This window comes from Larimichthys crocea, chromosome XVIII (genome assembly GCF_000972845.2).
Source record: "Larimichthys crocea isolate SSNF chromosome XVIII, L_crocea_2.0, whole genome shotgun sequence".
NCBI classification, from domain to species: domain Eukaryota; kingdom Metazoa; phylum Chordata; class Actinopteri; family Sciaenidae; genus Larimichthys; species Larimichthys crocea.
In genome coordinates this window covers 17,749,550-17,767,372 of record NC_040028.1, presented here as the reverse complement: position 1 = coordinate 17,767,372, position 17,823 = coordinate 17,749,550, and the positions used below count along the sequence as shown (strand labels likewise).

At 42.3% G+C, this 17,823-nt stretch overlaps 2 protein-coding genes across 4 annotated transcripts in view; one reads left to right on the top strand and one right to left on the bottom strand.

Annotated features, from left to right (window-relative positions):
* Nucleotides 1-10,153, bottom strand: part of sytl5 (synaptotagmin-like 5) — a 43,281-nt gene extending 33,128 nt beyond the window's left edge. For all 3 annotated transcript variants that reach the window (XM_027291338.1, XM_027291340.1, XM_027291339.1), the window contains exon 1: nt 9,993-10,153. The gene's annotated coding sequence lies outside the window, so the exon portion shown is untranslated. The remainder of the gene's footprint in view (nt 1-9,992) is intronic.
* Nucleotides 10,154-13,373: 3,220 nt separating this feature from the next.
* On the top strand, nt 13,374-16,558 carry LOC104932353 (dynein light chain Tctex-type 3). The gene is made up of 5 exons (XM_019261167.2): nt 13,374-13,588; nt 14,991-15,032; nt 15,113-15,236; nt 15,323-15,400; nt 16,359-16,558. Exons 1-5 carry the CDS (start codon nt 13,562-13,564, stop codon nt 16,433-16,435), a joined length of 348 nt encoding a protein of 115 aa, XP_019116712.1. The 5' UTR covers nt 13,374-13,561; the 3' UTR covers nt 16,436-16,558.
* Nucleotides 16,559-17,823: the final 1,265 nt, after the last annotated feature.

The following is a 17,823-nucleotide window of genomic DNA, read 5'->3' as shown; positions in this document are numbered from 1 at the left end:
AAATGTATTAATTATATTGTTATAGATTAAACAACGACTAAATTGACAAAATTAAAATGAGCTCCACCGGCCTCCTCTAGTATATAAAATAAATAATTAACTACTTCTACTTATGTAACATTTTCAGTGCAGGACTTTTACTTGTACATCTTTCCTCCTCCACTTCCCGTTTTTAGTATACAAGCTTCAGTATTTGACCAACCTCCATTGTTTGAAGCGATTCCTGCCCGACCATGACTAACATTTAAAATGCTGCCCTTACAGCCACAGCACACGACACAGTCACCGTAACATACAACTCTCAGAGGAGCCGTCACCAGTAATGACCTATCAAGCCTGCAGGCCTCCACAGTTCCCCGCCGGGCTCAATGGAGCAGAAAATGGGAAAAAACAAACCAACAGAGTTAGTGCCTCTAAGAAACCGTCATCCAGAGCACCCCCTCCGCCTTTCAGCTGCCTGTCCTTCCACATGCCGCTCGCCTGTTTTCTCACACATCATTCTTATCAGGCTGCTGCTCATTGTCCTCGCATTGATAAGTTGTTTGTGTCATTTCACCGGCTAATTAAGAGGAAAGGGCATTGTGCGCTCAGGAAAAGGCTGACACGCCTCCAAAACAGAGCAACAGAGCCTGAGATCGGAAAATGGATGATTGGGTTCGGTTGGTTGTTGAGTTGGGCGTGACTGCTGGGAAAAATTAAAGACTAAATCTGGACTTTGAGGAAAAAAGCAGCGAGATAATCAGACGGTTAGTGATGACGACGCGGGTGAAGTCTTCGGTTTTGTTTTTTCATCCCTCAAAGTGTGAGAAATACAATAAAGAAAGCTCGAGACTCAGCACGCAGCAGATGAAACGCAGAGCTGTAGTTTTTGTGATCACTGCTGCATGAAGCCAGTATTTTCTGGAATACGCTCAAAATCTTAATGACTGCTTTGAGGAATAATTGCAGCTCTCACTACTTCATGCAATGCAGAGAAAAACAAAATTAACAAGCACCCCTCAAACCTCATCAAACAACAGCCGATGTGTAAAATCACCCCGTGGTGACTGACTCTGGGTTAAAACCAGGTTCCGTCCATGCACTGACTGTCTGGCATACGAACCTACAGGCGGCTTTGATTTAGTCACAGTGGTGTTTTGATATGAACGTTAAGTCAGCATGCTAACATGCTATAATGTGCTTGTTTAACTGTGCTAATTTGCACAGAACACGAAGTACAGCTGAGGCTGAATATGTAATGAGCTTTGCATGCACCAAAGTACTGAATACATTTTAATCTTAAAGAACTACTGGGAGCTACGACATAAGCTCCAGGTGTAATTTAAAACTAGTTGTGTGTGTGAGAAGAGACAGTTTAATGGAAAACAAAAAAGGTGGCATCTTAGCGCAGATGCTGCTGTAACATCAATTGTATCAAAATTGGAGATTATTTTCTTTCCTGTTCAGACCAAATCAGGTGTTTCTGTGAAAGGCGCGGTGTGTCGGGGGAGGCTGGGGGTGTGACTGCAATGCAATAACGTGGTTAGGATCTGGGTGTCCTCTTTGACAGCGCCCTAAGTTTTAACAGTCAGGTCAGTAATGTTGTTACGGGTAGTTTTTAAACTCAAGCCGTTTCTATCTCAGAAGGATCTGGAGACAGTCATCCATGCTTTTATTACTTCCCGGTTAGATTATTGCAATTCCCTTTACATAGGGCTAACTGACTCCACCCTGTCCAGATTCCAAATTTTAACTTTTAACTGGTTCAAAAAAGAGACACCACATCACCCCAATCCTGGCACACTTACACTGGTTGCCAGTGAAATTTAGAGTTGATTTTAAGATTCTATTATTTGTTTACAAAGCCCTAAATGGTTTAGCTCCGCAATATATTTCCGATCTCTTGGTTCCATACTCTGCCCCCAGATCTCTCAGATCTCTCAGTCCCCCATTCGCGCCGAAAAACTAAAGGCGACCGTGCCTTCTCTGTTGCTGCCCCCAAGCTCTGCAATAGCCTACCCCATAACATAAAGTCCTGCCCCAGTAGTGACCATTTCAAATCCAGTTTAAAATCTTACCTCTACGATCTTGCTTTAAGCTCAGTCTGAGGCTGCACTATTAATGATTTTGTCTCCTTTGTTATTCATTTTCTTTTCTTTTGTTTTGTCGTTTTTTATAACATTATTGTTTTTATCCTTGCGATCCGCTCTGTCTGTAAAGCACTTTGGGTCAACTTCTGTTGTTTTTAAATGTGCTATATAAATAAAATTCACTTGACTTGACTTGCAACGACACATTTAAAAAATAAGATGTTATTTCGCTGATTCGCGGCTTTCTTGACGCCGGCGCTCCCTTACTCTCATTCACTGTCAGTGTCACTCAACAACTGCCGTGACCTGAATAGTCTCAGTTTCAGAGACATTTCAGGCTGACTGATTTGACCGGTCTGACCACCAGAGCGTGACATCTCTTTGCATTGAACGTGACTCAACTTTGCACTTGCTCGGCTGCATTTTTTTTTCAACACCCTCTGCAGCCTGCGATATTTAAATGAATGTGAAAATCTGCATTTTCTCCTCAGCACCGGCTTTGTTTGTTGTGACAGGTGGTCCATCCAGTCACCTGTCAAGTATTTTGTGTACGACTGAAAGATTTTGCCTTCAGGTAGTTTGCGGTAAAGGAAATGTAAACAGCGAACACATCCCAACAGCATGTTAAATATTTGAGTTGACATAATGCTTACATTAAATAGTGCTTACATAGATACACGCAACCCTGCCTGTGGAGAATGCAGAAATCTGCACACAGTTTCACAGCAATCAGTTTAATAGTTAGAGAAATTTCATCCGGACCGATCGCCCACACTGTGAGGACTCAGCCTCTCTACTGTAAACTGTGTCATGTTTAAATAAAGAGGCAAAATGAAGTGGAAAAATAAAGACAATTATCTTCTTAAAATAACAAAGCCCTGACACAAATGAGAACACTTCTTCTCTCTCTCTCTCGCCACATAATTCAGACACAGTTCTGCATGTTTATCTTCTGTACATCTCCCCATCCTCTCCTCTCCTGTCCTTTTCTGTCCCTGCCTCCATTTTCCCCAATACATCCTCAATAAATCAGCTTGTTTGTTTCTTAACGAGAGCTTCCGTGTGACAGGTGACGGAGATGCCAAAGACAAGCGAGACAAGTGACCCCTGCTCCCCTCAATCCTCGGTATAATCAGCTCTGCAGCGTGAAGCACGGTCGGTGAAAACGGTCCAGATTTCATGTCTGCCATCTACTCCACAGATCTGGCACCGTTTAAAGCTCACGATGGAAACTGTGAGGCGGTTCAAAAGCTGGCAGTCTGGTTGTTGGATAAACACATGCATATTCGAGTGCGGAGTAGCTGAAATGTCTGGCTGTGGGAAATCAAATTAATATGATTTACTGTTAGAAGATGTTGGAGATCAGATCTTTGAGGAGCTAAGATTATCGTGGCTGTCATGCAGCTTGCAGGAAAACCTTTTGGCACGTGTTGAAGATTTCCGTGTTGTTACTTTGAACACCTAAAGAACAAGACATGAGAGGTTTTATAGATCAAGGCTGGATCTCATTAACCCAGTTTCAGACGTGGCCTCTGCTGCTGCTGCTGCTGCTGCTGCTTCAGAGATAGAGAGAGAGACGTTCAGGTTATAAACCGCTCCCTCTCCTTTCACCAACATGGCTGAATATTTCATAGCACTCACTGCTGTTTAACTGCTGCTTGCCTGCCACATTTTTATTTTATTTTTTTACCGCACTGTCTTTTTCAATGCACTGCCGGCTAATGGAGAGAAGGGAGCCCTCTGAAAGTGCTTCTGTATGTTTCTGTGTGCAGCGTTGCCGTCAATCAGAGCAGGATGTGTCACTTTAAGATGAGTGGATGCTAATGGATTATCATTTTTCTGTTTTGTTTTTTTTTAATTAGCCATCTTATTACAGTGTGTGCTGATCGAGGAAGACAGATGCACAATAAAAATTCAGTGTTTGGAGGACAGATAGGTGTCTGGGGCCCAGCGGAGCCTCCAGGACAGATCGATGAATAAAGATCGCACAGCAAAGACAAACTGCTGTTTCAGACAGGTCCACTCCTGGATTACTGTTTTAAAAAGGGTTTATCTACTGTAGCATCCACTTGTCAACCTTTTTCTTTTTTCCAGCAGCTTTTCTTTTCTCTCCTTTCATGTGTCGAGGGAGATTACTGGCCGAGGATCACGGCGATACGTTTGTTCAAAACACAAAATGTTCGGCTCTCAAAATGTTTGTGCGAGTGCTCAGCAGCATCCCAGACATTTTAGGGAGAATCCTGGATTTTAGCCAAAAAACTACCAAAAAAAAAACAGCACGCAGCCACCAATATTTGGAGGACACAACATTTTGACAGAAAGGGCATCCTGATCTGTGTTTCCACACAGCCGGAGACAATTAATGAATCCTCACGTAGGGAGAGGTGTCGGTTTAAAGTTCACGGATGCTCCAGAAACTTGAACTCTGCAATTAGTAGTTTCTTCGTATTCCTCTCAGCATTCATAAAAGGATTCATAAGCCTAACTAAGGGCTTTATTGTGGTTAATAAATCATTAAATGCTTTATTGATGAGTAGCTCTGTGAGGCTGTACGTGAGGCCGGGCGGTGCTTTGGGCAAAATGATAATAGAGGCATAAAGCGAGAGTGGCTGTAAGGCTGTACTTTCTAATAAACCGACGACAACAATGACGAGCCATCCAGAATTTTACATGTTAATATTTCATTAATGAAGATTTCATTCATCTGTCAGGTCCCCTGTTGTAAATGCACAAACTGTTATAAATATACCTTAAAGTAAATGTTCTGCACTGTATTTCTAGATGTATCTGTATTTCATTGCCTCACAGTCCACTGAAAAGTTTTCCTGAACCCAAAAGTTATTCGAGTTGTTCTAAACTAGTGAAAGATATAACTGTGTGTTAGAAAAGTCCCAGGTGGTGGAGACACAGTGAATGCAGACATTTCAGTCTGGACTTTGCCCGTTCCAACAAACATGGGTGAGGCTGACAGGAAACTCTACAGAAACTGATGATTAATGCTCAAGATTATGTGATTCAAATGTGCACAATGCTGAGATCTACGTTTTAATCCTACACCTGTGGGTCTCCACCTGTGATGACATCATCAAGTACATGATCTTTGACCTTGACACCTGATGGAGAACAAAACATAATCTGATGCTTCAGTGGAAGATTAACAGGTGAAGGAGCAGCTTGATGTTCTTTCCACTCTGATATTTGTGATATAGCATTAATGGAAACAGCCTGAATCTGTCAGAAGGTAAATAATAAATGTAGTTTTCTTCTGACCACTCAAGACGCTTTTACACATCTCATTCACTCATTCATACACTGACGGCAGTGACTGCCATGCAAAGAGCTGAACATTCACACACCAACACACCGACTGCACAGGAGCACTTTGGGGTTCAGGATCTTGCCCAAGGACACTTCAACATGCAGGCTGGAGGAGCTGGGGATCATCTGAGACGCTCCACCACCTGAGGTCCAGCACATGAATCCCTGTGAAACTACAACTTGTCCTTTTTACAGTTTGAGTTTGTACAACTTCAGAGGATACAGGTAGCATAGACTAAACTCTGATACTCTACCTGTTGTGTTCTGGCTCTGTTTATTTCATGCACCAAGCCTATAAGTCAGAGTCGGACTCACAATGTACACTGCAAAAATAGTGACACATTTGGTTTTTAACCAATGGTTTGAGAGAGAGAGTGAGCCGTGGTCGAGTGACATAGACAGTGAATGAGAGAGAGGTGGCGCTGATATCGAGAAAACCAATTAAAAATAAAATAAAACTGTCAAACTCTTCCTTTAACTTTGTCTGAGCTTTGCATAACCTGCTGCTAATTCAATAATATTGTTTATTGACTTAAAATACTTTTATACTAATACTACAGCTTCACCAGATTAATACATATCATTATAATACTGTATTATGACTTAATTATATCTGCTACATCCTATTTTAATTACCCAAACGCTAATTATACTTGACTTTTAACGGTAAGTTACGGAGCTGTGAAAACATCTCTGAGAGTAAGTAGAGCTTGAGTTAAGATTGTTTTATCATTATTCTCAACGCCAAGCATGAAGAATCTAATTAAAATCGTGAAATCTTGAATTCACCTCATATTTTTTTAAATGTGTTTTGATTATTATCGTCATCAATTTGCTAATAACCCAGTCTATATCATCAAATAAAAAATATTGCACTTCAAACTGAGTCATTTGACAGTCCCGCTCTGTTGTCTTTAATGTTCATTCATTATTCTGCTGATGATTAAATCTTATTATTGCATAACACCGAGGCCGACTGTAGTTTCAAATGGTTTCTTTCACCCACTGATGTCATTACAGCTGCCTTTAATCTGTTCAAATATATTTATTGATTCAAAACCTTGATGTGCGAGACGAGCCCACAATGAATCTAATTAATGGCTGTGTTGACTTTTCCACACAGCGCGCGCGCACACACACACACAGGGAAATAATATCCACACCTATACCCGATTTGCCATCATCCCATCACAGCCCACGACCCCCCCACACAGGTTAAAGGTCAACATGAGAGCGCCCACAGGAGCATGGGTCCGTACACATTAGAGGTTTAGGGAGGCCGACACAGAGGCATCACTCTCTGACCAGTAATCTATAGCACTCCACTGAGTCATCCCTCTCAGCGCTGCCTCCAAATTACATTTTTGCCTTTGAGGTGTTTTTTTTTCCTCTCCCCTCCCACATCTGCAGTGTTCTTATGTGGATGGGCTTCCACTGATTGCCTCGCTGTGTGCCCTGATTGAATGGGGACGAGGTATCTCTCAGGCCACATAGAGCTATACGCTGCATAGCAAATGGGACACGCAGCACTCGCAGCTATGGACGAGAGAGGCATCAGTGCGTGGGAGGGAGGGAAACCCTGCACGACACGGCGCTACAGAGATCTGACGTTATTCAATGCAGCAGCAGCGCAGACGAGCTTTGTTACAGCGGCAGAGTTTATCTGGAGGAATTATCTGGGAGATTATAGTGGCTTTAAAGCCAATACTCACGTTGTGCATCTCAGTATCATGTGTCATGTTACAGCTCTGTTACACGATACATGAGCAGGGAGTGGACAATGTAAACAGGATTAATGTGAGACAAGAGTGCAGTGAAAACTGCAAAAGATATTATATTTATTATCATTATTTCACATACATAATACTTATAATATAGTAACATATAACTGCTGTAAACGTTTGCGTGTCTTGTACTAACAGTTAAGCCTTTCGCACACACACTCCTATAACTTAAAATCAAAAACTCGCAAGTCGACAACTTTGCAAACAGCCAAACATCAAGCAAGGTCAAAAACAAAAAGACACAGCATCCACTTTTATTTAACCAACCACTAAAAGTCTCAGATTTACTCTTGTCCGGCAGATTCTTGCTCGCTCACTCTCTCCTTAGCTTCCTCCATCAACGTCATCTCTGTTACTATGTAGAAAGTGCTTGCCCAGCTCCGGTTCTAGCACAACACCGACTCCAATCGCCTGATCTCCGGGCCTGAAAACCTCCTCCTCTTTTTCTTCTTCTTCCTCCCGGGGCCAAAACACCTGTGGTACAAACACTAACACTCCCCCCCGGTGCTATGAGCCCCCAGTGCGAGGCAGCCCGGCTAACAAACTGAGCTACCATCAGCTAACAGCAGCTACAGTTGGCAGCAGTTTACTTCACACAGAGTTGAGGTGGAGCAGCCGGTTTCACTTTCACGGCTTGGTTTTCAGCTCGGTTTTGTTTTTGTCATTGCAAACTGTACGTCATTAAACTGTTTTTTTAAATGGCATAATAATTTAAATTTAAATAAAGTAAAAACAGACTCAGTTTTTAACAAATATATCGGCTTCAGCCTCTTTTGGTTTTGTTGGACAGAGTACATCAGTCTGGCACCACGAGCAGCAGCCTGTCACAGAAATGTCTGCCATAATAAAGCAGACGTGTGAATGTATGTGCCTGCACACACACGCACACACACACACACACACACACACACACACACACACACACTGTACTTTTATTCTGTCTTGCCAGATCTTGCAGATGCAGACCTCTACGCTGTGTGACTGCACTCCCCGGGGCTTTTCTCCGCTCCGCTGGATGAGCTCTGCTGCCTGCATGCATGTAGAGAAATCAGGGAATCCCTACATTCCCTCGGCTTCTCTGCTCCTTTATTCATCCCATTTATTCTCTCCCTCCTTTGCCTTGCATTGTGAGAGCTGCACAAAGCCTCGCTCTGCATTAGGGAGGCATTCTACCCTGTGACAATGATAAAACAGCCTCAGCAGATACCGCATCTATTGCTTATAGGAGCCAAATGAACCAATTTAGTGAAGCGCCACTATGAAAAATGACAGTAGGGCTGGATATCTCGCACAGCAAAAGGCTTGTTGTTCATGGAAACAACAGCACTGTAAATCGTGTCTCTCTCCTCGTGTCTTGTTGAAAAAAAAAGAAAGCTCTTACTGTAAACTTCAAGAGCTTTAATATTACATCCCTTATGCGTCATCATAATATTAACGATTGATTGTGTGGGTGTTATATTTACACATTAGTCCAGCTGCTTTGTTTTCATTCACAGCTGTTTCCAGCCTTAAACACACAGACCTAATGTTTGCCAGCCTGATAGAAAACCCCTGGCTAAATATTGCCTGTGGCTGGCCGGTAGCCACCCTGTCTGACAGGTTTAGTGGCCACGTCGAGTCCGTCTTTTGTGTTTTCAGATTGGCTGTTTAAACTGGACGATGAAAAATGAAACAAAGAACAACAGCAGCAAACTTTTTACACCGTGTACCACCTCAGGATATATTCAGGTCTCCACGTACCATCTATATAACGCATGTTAAAACACAGCAGGTCGACCCTGATCAGGTTCCCGTTTGGAGTCACGAGTTATTAAACCGTTCGTTTCACCTCCCCATCACATTTTAGCTCGTAACTAATCATGGATGTGAACATGATGTGACTGTGGAGCAGGATGATACTTAAACTTGATAATCTCATGATACTTTCCACATATAGGGACCCAACAATTCCCACCATGAGCGAGCACTTGGTAGTTGCATCCAACAAATCATGCCTCATATGTTGTAATCCAACATACACATCCTGCATGCATCATGCATCCAATCCTTCCTTTGAGGATCAGGATGCTTCAAATCCTCCAAAACATCCCATTTATTTAATCTCACTCCCCCATATAAGTGCTGTGAAAACACACACACACTACCTCCGACCTCACTAAGTGAATTATAATGGGCTCAGCATGTTGTTTCCTCAGAGTACAGAGTACTTTACACCTCTCCTGGTCCTGGTACACTGAACATGAGCCAGCCCTGCAGACATTTAGCAGACTGTCACCTTTTTCAGAGCCCTGACACATCCCTGGTCACTCACACACAAGGTCATCATTAATGACCACAGACACATGATGGGATCATTAAACAGTCACTCCTTTAATTGCTTTTTAAAAAAGGTAATCAGGTGATCGATTGGTCTGAATGTCACCTGGCTTCCACACACCTCTGCTTGTCGATTGAGTTAACATGTTTCTCCACAGTTGAACCTGAGTTAATCCGCCGTCGAAACTAGCGAGAGCGACCAGAGAAGCAAAGAGAAAATGCGCTTTTTGCTGCATTGCACCTGCCCAAACGCGCCTAACTTTATCCGGGAAGTGGGGCTTGTCTGGTCCCACTGATGTGTGACTAATCCTCTGAGGTCGTGGTCGTGATGATGGACGGAAAACCTTGAGGAAATTATTCAGATAAAAACATTATTTACTCTGGAGACGAGCGACCCCGCTGCTGACTGACTGACTGTGCCATATGCCAAGAAGGAAGCGCCGTGTTTGGTGCGCGGTGTCCCGGAGTCTTACCGACTGACCTGCGGAGAGCGGCGGTGTCTTACCTGGAGGCTGCTGCGGCGGACACGGCGGACGTGGAGCCGGGGACAGTGAGTGAACAGGCGGCTGAGTCTGTCCGGGGACCCGTACGTGAGTGTGTCGGTGCGCCTCAGCAGCAGCAGCAGCAGCAGCACGGTCTGAAGACGCAAATCCAACCACAGCCAGGGTGTTCCCGACAGGAGGGGGCGTGGTGTGTGTGTGTGTGTGTGTGTGTGTGTGTGTGTGTGTGTGTGTGTGTGTGTGCAATTCACACAAATAAGCTAATTTCTTTCATTTCTGTCAATGCATTTCTGCACAAACTCCTGATTTTTTTAATGCAACACACCGTTTAAATTGTGATTTCTCTGAACAGGTTGAAGGAAACTCCTTCTTGTCACCGGTCATACATTATGTAGTATGGATTTCCCTGCTGAGGTCCTCTGGGGGGGTGTCTGTAATTCTGTGGCTATATCCAGCTCTGTTGCAGACTGACAGTTTATTTAAAAGCACTGTGCGTAGATGAAATAAATGGATTGTTCATCTTCTGTGGGAGAAAAAAAGCCTGAAGTGCTGCAGGGACCATATTCCAGATCAATACAGCTTGTTTAGGCATTGTAAATAACCCTCTATTGTCTCTATTGTCTCTTTTCATGTCTTTTTATGCATGTTGTTGTCTGTATTCAGCACATTCAACACACTGTATCTTTCCTGAGATGATACTGTCCTTTTGAATGCTTATGTCTTATTTCAATTTGTTGTTTTTTTTAAATTATATATTCTATGTTGAACATGAGACTACAGCTAACTACACTGGCTGTTTGAGGTTCTTTGGGGGACTGAATGCAAACAAAAGGAGTTCTATATTGGTCTCTGTAGCTAATTTCTTGATCATGACAACTGTACTGAGTCTGAATTTTTATTTAACTCATCGCCAACTCAACGATGATCCACGTCTTCGCCGATTCTTAGATGTGGAGGCCAGCATGACAGATTTTGAGCTTCTAATGTTGATGCCAGCACATTGCTGTAAAACCACAACTTGTTCTTTTTTAAACTGGTGTTTGTACAGCTTCAGAGGACACAGGTAGGCTCACATCTCAGGGAATTAACGATCTACTAGACCTTTTTTCACAGCAGACATTTTGACATTAAATAGTATCCAGTGATACTAATGAAGGTTCCATTCAGGTCAATGTCGGCTCGCTGGAAAGTCTCTGCTGCAACAAAAATGGACAAAATCCTCATTTCATGTCACAATGGCTGCTGTGAAAAAAAGTCTATTGGGAGTTAAAGGTGAAGGATGTTGTGGAGAAATTGCTGAAGTCAAAGGTCAATGGTGAGGTCAGGAAGGAAGAAAGTGTTCAGGAGCCTCTGATGTCTTATGCTGTATTATTTATTGACGCTTGGCCCAAGGAGAATTAGAGACACTCTCAAAGTTCATCAGAAGTGCCTGAGTCGGTCTCACATTCTGCCCAACTCATCCTGGTGGATCGACTTTAAACCCCAAGATAACACCACAAATACTACACGCCCAGAATTAGCCAGAGAGAATGTCTTTACCCATGGTGGTGTACGCAGATTGGAACATCAACGGAAACTATCTACTGTGTCTAAGAAGGCAGCAATAGGTCTCTTCGACCCTGGCTACCAGTGTTGAGATAGACTGGCACCCAGTCAAAGCCAAGCAACTAACCCTGTGACCTCGTGTGACCTAAGGATAGAAAACTCCATAAAAGGAGGATCTACGGTGGTCCTATCTGGGCTACTGTGGAAACATGATGGTTCAAAAAGGCAGATAATGTGAAAGAGTACCCGCGGTAAAGTAAATAAAAACAGAATGATTCTTAATTTCAGGTGATTATACACTAATGAAAACAGAGTTATCCCCATAGTATTCCCATATAGTCCCATGAAAGATTTACTGAACTGAAAAACGTCCCCTCTGGCATCTCCATAAAGAACCACTTTGGGAGCGTTACAGCTGTTTGTGCAGTGTTCATGTTAAATAAACAACCAACCAAACATAAAATAAATAGTTATGAGCATCACGCTGCATCACATCATAACAGGAACTATGAAACACACACGCAGAGTCTAATTCAGAGGCACATCAGGTGTGTCATACATGACATTAGACAGTATTTTACTCATGCACACATAAACACACTTTCCATGTGAATTTAATATGAGCTTTTTGTATGAGGACTAAAAGTCAGAACCCATCCCAACAGAGCGCAAAGGCTGAATGATTGCATTAACAATATTTACCAATTTAAACGGTGCATTTCCTGCACCCTCTTCAGTCGTGTGATTACTGTGGAAATCTGATCGTTGTTTTACAAAGGAGAGTTCAATTTACTGCACATTGAAGGACCGCTGTGTAAGATTTAATGGCATCTAGTCGCTGGTTACAACCCTGTCGCCTCACGCTCTGCTTCCTAACGTGAAGGAGTGAGTACAGTAACATTTAAAGTCAGTGTTTGTTGTAGAAACATGGCAGATTCTGTGGAAGCAGACCAGCTGTCAATATAACACAGTCAATCTAAACTCCCCCTACCAGTCACTTTACATACTGGAAACTCGATTGCACTGATAACCGTTACTCTATTTGCACTATTTATATTGTCTGTTTCACTGTACAATACATCCTGCTGCTGTCACGTTTGCTGGTACTGGCAAGGAGAACCCAAAAGCACGACTCTGAGGCAGACAAGTTTAATTTACTCAGCCCAAGGAACAGGCAGGGTCCAAACCAGGAGATCAAACAGGCAAACAAATCCGACAAGGGACAGGCAGGTATCCAAAGACAAGCCAAACAGGGTCAGGACGAGAAGTCAAAAACTGGAATTGCTGGAGCGCTTGGCAAAAACTATAGACAATCTGGCAGGAATCAAGTGGAAATGGACCAGTACACTGAGGGGCTAATGAGCAAATGGACTGCAGGTGAGGAGATGGGCAGCTGATTGAAAGGTGGGATCTGAAATGACAGGGGAGTTAATAATGAGACATGGAACCAATTAAGACAAACTGAGTGTAACTACATTACAGCTGCTACATTTCTGTGGGAAAAAGTCACAATTTTATTCTGTTTCTGTTTCTTTTTTACATTTTATTCTATTTTATATTTCATAACCTTTATATTTATACAGTTTTTACATTGTCTGCTGTTTTTATTCTGAGCCTATGCAACGAAATTCCGTTCTAATGTACTGTGATGTGATGTAAAGTACAATAAAGTGTAAGTGTAAGTCTAATATAACAAAAACTTTAAGATTATTATTATACACTAATGAAAACAGACTTATACATGTTATATTTCTATTCATTCTTCTTCTTCTTTGCCTTTATGAACTCACAGGCTGAAATATATAATAATAATAATAATAACAGACACAGGTGCAGAGACGCCCTCTAGCGTTGGCCCTGGTCTGTCTCTGTAGTGTGTGGATGAGCCGCAGTGAGGCGCCGCACTGACGCACTCAGCGGTCTGTGTGTGCGCTCTTTGTCTGTCAGCAGCAGCAGATGAACCGGATCTCCACACACAGACACCGGCCATAACAAAGAACAACAGACCGCTGTGTCAGCGTCAGCCACCATGGAGGAATATAACTCTGGAGATGAGGTGAACATCATTTAAATAATATTTAATTTAACAAACACACCGTGGAGAGTAAACGGTGTTTCCATCAGGGTGTGGTCTCATTCACATTTATTATGTTAATATAACGACAGAAGCTCACATTCATAATTACACATTTAACATTTATTAGAAATAATAATATTTATTAATAAAGCTCGTTCATGACCTGTACATAGATTACATAGATTAGTCATGGTATTAGGATTAGTATTAGCACCATTGTACTATTGTCTTATTCTACAAGTGTTATGTATCTTTCTTATTATACACACACATATAATGTTTGAGTTTACCTGTTGAGCTTGTATTTATGTATTTTTGTTGATATCTGTGTCTGTACAGTGAAGCTACATTCATTGTATGTCAGGAGGTTTTATTGTTGTAGTTGGAAATGTGTTGTTGCTGTTCAAGGTTTAAGTTCATGTTTATGATGCCAGGGGGTCGATATGTGGTGCAGCCAGCAGAAACAACACAAACATGAAACAACAATAAATACATGTAACATTACAACTGTGTGTGGAGATGTTAAGGAGGCCAACGGCAGCAGGAACAAAAGAGTTTTTATGTCTGTTAGTCCTGCATCTTTGCAGAGATGAGATTTATTTCGAAATATATTGAATATGTTGGAAAATAGTTGCTGGAAACACGTGAAAAGACTTTGAACTATATATTATTACTGAAATGAGGAGTTCAAACTGTTTTTCATCAGTTTTCAGTCTCAGGATTTTTGTGGCTTGATGAGGCCACCCTGAGCAGAGAGACAGAGACAAATTCATCTCAGCTCAGAGTGTTTCAAAGTTAGTCACAGTCCTGGAGCTGAGAATTCATTTTTACCTGATTTTGACACCTAATTTCATAAACTCTAATTTTTAATCGTTCATGTTTGGCTGGGTGGTTAATAACACTTTCCTCTTTCTTCATCTTCATTCGTACGTTACACAGACTTTAAACTCTGGCTGAGGGTCCTAGCTTTGTACAAACTGTGGAGGTCGTTCAGAGTCTAGTGTGTAATTTTGTAGCACACCTTGACTCACTTCACTCTGCAGTCTGCTTTTGTTTTTAGGAAGAGACCTGACTCATTCTCTGAGGATTTAAAAGGACAAATTCTACCAAATCTGGAATAAATGGATCATATTTATAACCCTAAAGCGAGCAGACTTTGTATGACTCCACTGAGGCTGAGTGCAGCTTCCCTTTCCGTAATAGATTAATAGAAATGTAAGCTCCCTTAGTTCTACTGTGTATATAGTTAATTTGTAATGTGCTGTGAGATGGATATATGTGAGGAAGATGCAGAAGCAGAAGTACGCTGGGATCAATATATAAGGATATATTTAGAAATATATGAAAAGAAAACTAAAATTCTGGTCTTATTTTCCTGCAGGTCGTCTTCAGCGCCGATGAGGCCACCAGCTCAGTTAAAGAGGTAAAACACGTTCATACCTGTGAGCATTAATAAACTGTATTATAAATCCATGATGTGATGACGTCCTCTGCGTGTCTCAGTGCATCGAAGGCGTCATCGGTGGGACAGAGTATAACCAGAGCAAAGTGAACCAGTGGACGGCGAGCATCGTGGAGCATTCTCTGACTCACCTGGTGAAACAAGGACGGCCGTTCAAATACATTGGTGAGCTAACAGCCCGTCACGTACAGCGACATGTGGCTGTGATGGTAACGTGTTAACATGTTTATATGTGGCTCCGTGTTTCACAGTAAACTGCACCATCATGCAGAAGAGCGGTGCCGGTCTCCACACGGCAAACTCCTGCTACTGGGACACTGCCACTGATGGTGAGAGCTTCCACACGAGATCTCAGCCTAAATAAAACGATCTTACAGTCTACCTGATGCTTTATGAGCCTGATCAGACAGTTTTTAATACATGAGACATTTCTGTTGGGACCAAAAATGTGTTGAGATTTGATACCAAGCTGATATTTTAATGACATCTGTCAGAGATCGAGTTGATACCAAGCTGATATTTTAATGACATCTGTCAGAGATCGAGGCCAGATTTATCAGATCTGAACAGATATAACAGGTTTTGTTGCCCTCCCTGTCTCAGATGTGGTCTGTAAGGGACCTCTGACATTTTAACTTGACTGTTTACATACATATATACTGTATGTACCTGCAAGAAAATATCATATGTGTATCATAATGGGCTCCTCTGTATATATATATATATATATATAGGACACACACTGCTGATACTATAAGTTCTGCAACAGCGATCATGTATGCAAGCCCAGCTGCAGCTCCCGCCTCACTCTACAGCACATTAATCAGAGGTCAGCGACACTCGTTACTTTTAATTGGATTTAAAAAGTCGAGGGGAAAGATGCCACAGAGCTCCAGGACGAAAAGCGGCGACGTGAGCTGATGTTTTTGTGCAACATGACGAAGCATGTCACCGCGTTAAAACCTCCAGCTTCAGGGACGGGGACATGTATGATGCAAGGAGAGCTTTCCAAGCCACGGTGTGCACGATTGGTACAGAGTTCACCAACTTTTCAGCTCAGAAATTTGAATTTGAACGACTCAGCAACTCGTTTACAGCTGACAAAGGTGCAAAGTGCACCTGTGAACCTCCAAATGGAGGTGGTGTAATGACACACCTGTGTATGTCTCCAAGCTTCATCCCTGAAACGATGCCTGGACTCATGCTTTCTAAATAATATTACCAGAAGCTTTGAGGAGAAACATTAAGAGGAATTTGATGCAGACTTCTGTGTAACGTGTCTTTCAGGAAGCTGCACGGTGAGGTGGGAGAATCGCACCATGTACTGCGTGGTCAGCGTGTTCGCCGTCGCTGTGCCGCTGTGACCGTGACCCTCTGATAGAAGTTTTGGTTTGTGAGTCGAGGGCCTGCGTCGCTGTGCGAGTGTGACTGAGAGAACGTGTTGCTTTGCAGGGACCAAGGTCAGAATTAAACCTGAAGCAGACTTTCTCAACATGTATGAAGTCCCAAATGTTGTAATCCGTGCATTATATAGTTTTTAGTCATGCTAGCATCAAGGCGTCTGTCTCTCCACCACTGAAACATCTCAACAACAACCGGATGAACATTCACGTCCGCCTCAGGATGAATTGTAGTTACTTTGATGATCATCTTTTCATCTAGAGCAAACTCATGGTCATGTCACAAAGTTTAATGAAAGCATAACTCCAGTCTCTGTGTTAGAAATGAGACGGCCAATCTTTAGTCTATGACTCACATGTTTAATGTTACAAAACTTGCACTGCTCATTCATTTGTATTATCAGACAGCTGAAGTGTTTATCTCCAGCAAGTGTTCTAGTACTCAAGACTGCTCTTTGTCTCAAGACCACACTTTGAAGGTCTCGGTCTCGTCTCTGAATCGAATGCATTATTACTCTGTCTTGTCTGAGATTAAGAGGACTCAAGATTTTACTTCAGGGGACTGCAGGGACATCGGGCTACATAGTGGCTGGTCTTGGTCTTGTCTAAGTACTTGATACATTGAACAAATGCTTAGATTTAAAACGAGTGCTCGTGCCCGTCCCTGCTTTAAATAAGTCTAATTATCAAATGTTATTATGCTATTGCACTAAACTAAACTGATTTAACTCAGTGCAGTGAAATGAAGCCACGCAGAGCTGCGAGCACGGCTGTAAACTTGTTTTATCTCCTTCAGTACATTCCCAGATGAAAGACTTGAACTGTTGCTCTATAGTAAAAAAGGTTTGACTGTTGTTTTAGTACCTGCCTTCTTGTATAAAGCGTCTCCTCGTCTGCATTATTTCAATGATTTAATGTGAGTTATTCCAGGATGGAGTTGTTTAAAGACAAATGCACTTTTTCTCTAAAGAAATTCTTCTGTTAAACTGTTTGTGGCGTTCAGAGAGGCCGTGTCATGAGTTTGAATTGTTCTTTAGCGCTGACATTAAACGTATTTAACAAAACTCTCTGCGTCTGAGTGAACGTTGATCTCTAAAAAACAGAAATGTGACACAAAGAAGAAACATTGTATTTTGCTGTTTCGACCACTGGAGGTCAGCACAGGACAGCGTGTAGTGACCGAGCTGCAACCTCCATGTCTGTGAAGTAAAGCCAAAAACTGCACATGGGGCTGGCTGCAGAAGTGAGTCAGTCTCCATAAGTCCCCATGTTAGACAGCAGAAATAAACATGTTTACAGCCTGGTACAAAAAACAGATTTGGTCTCTGTAGCTAATTTCCCCGTTCATGACA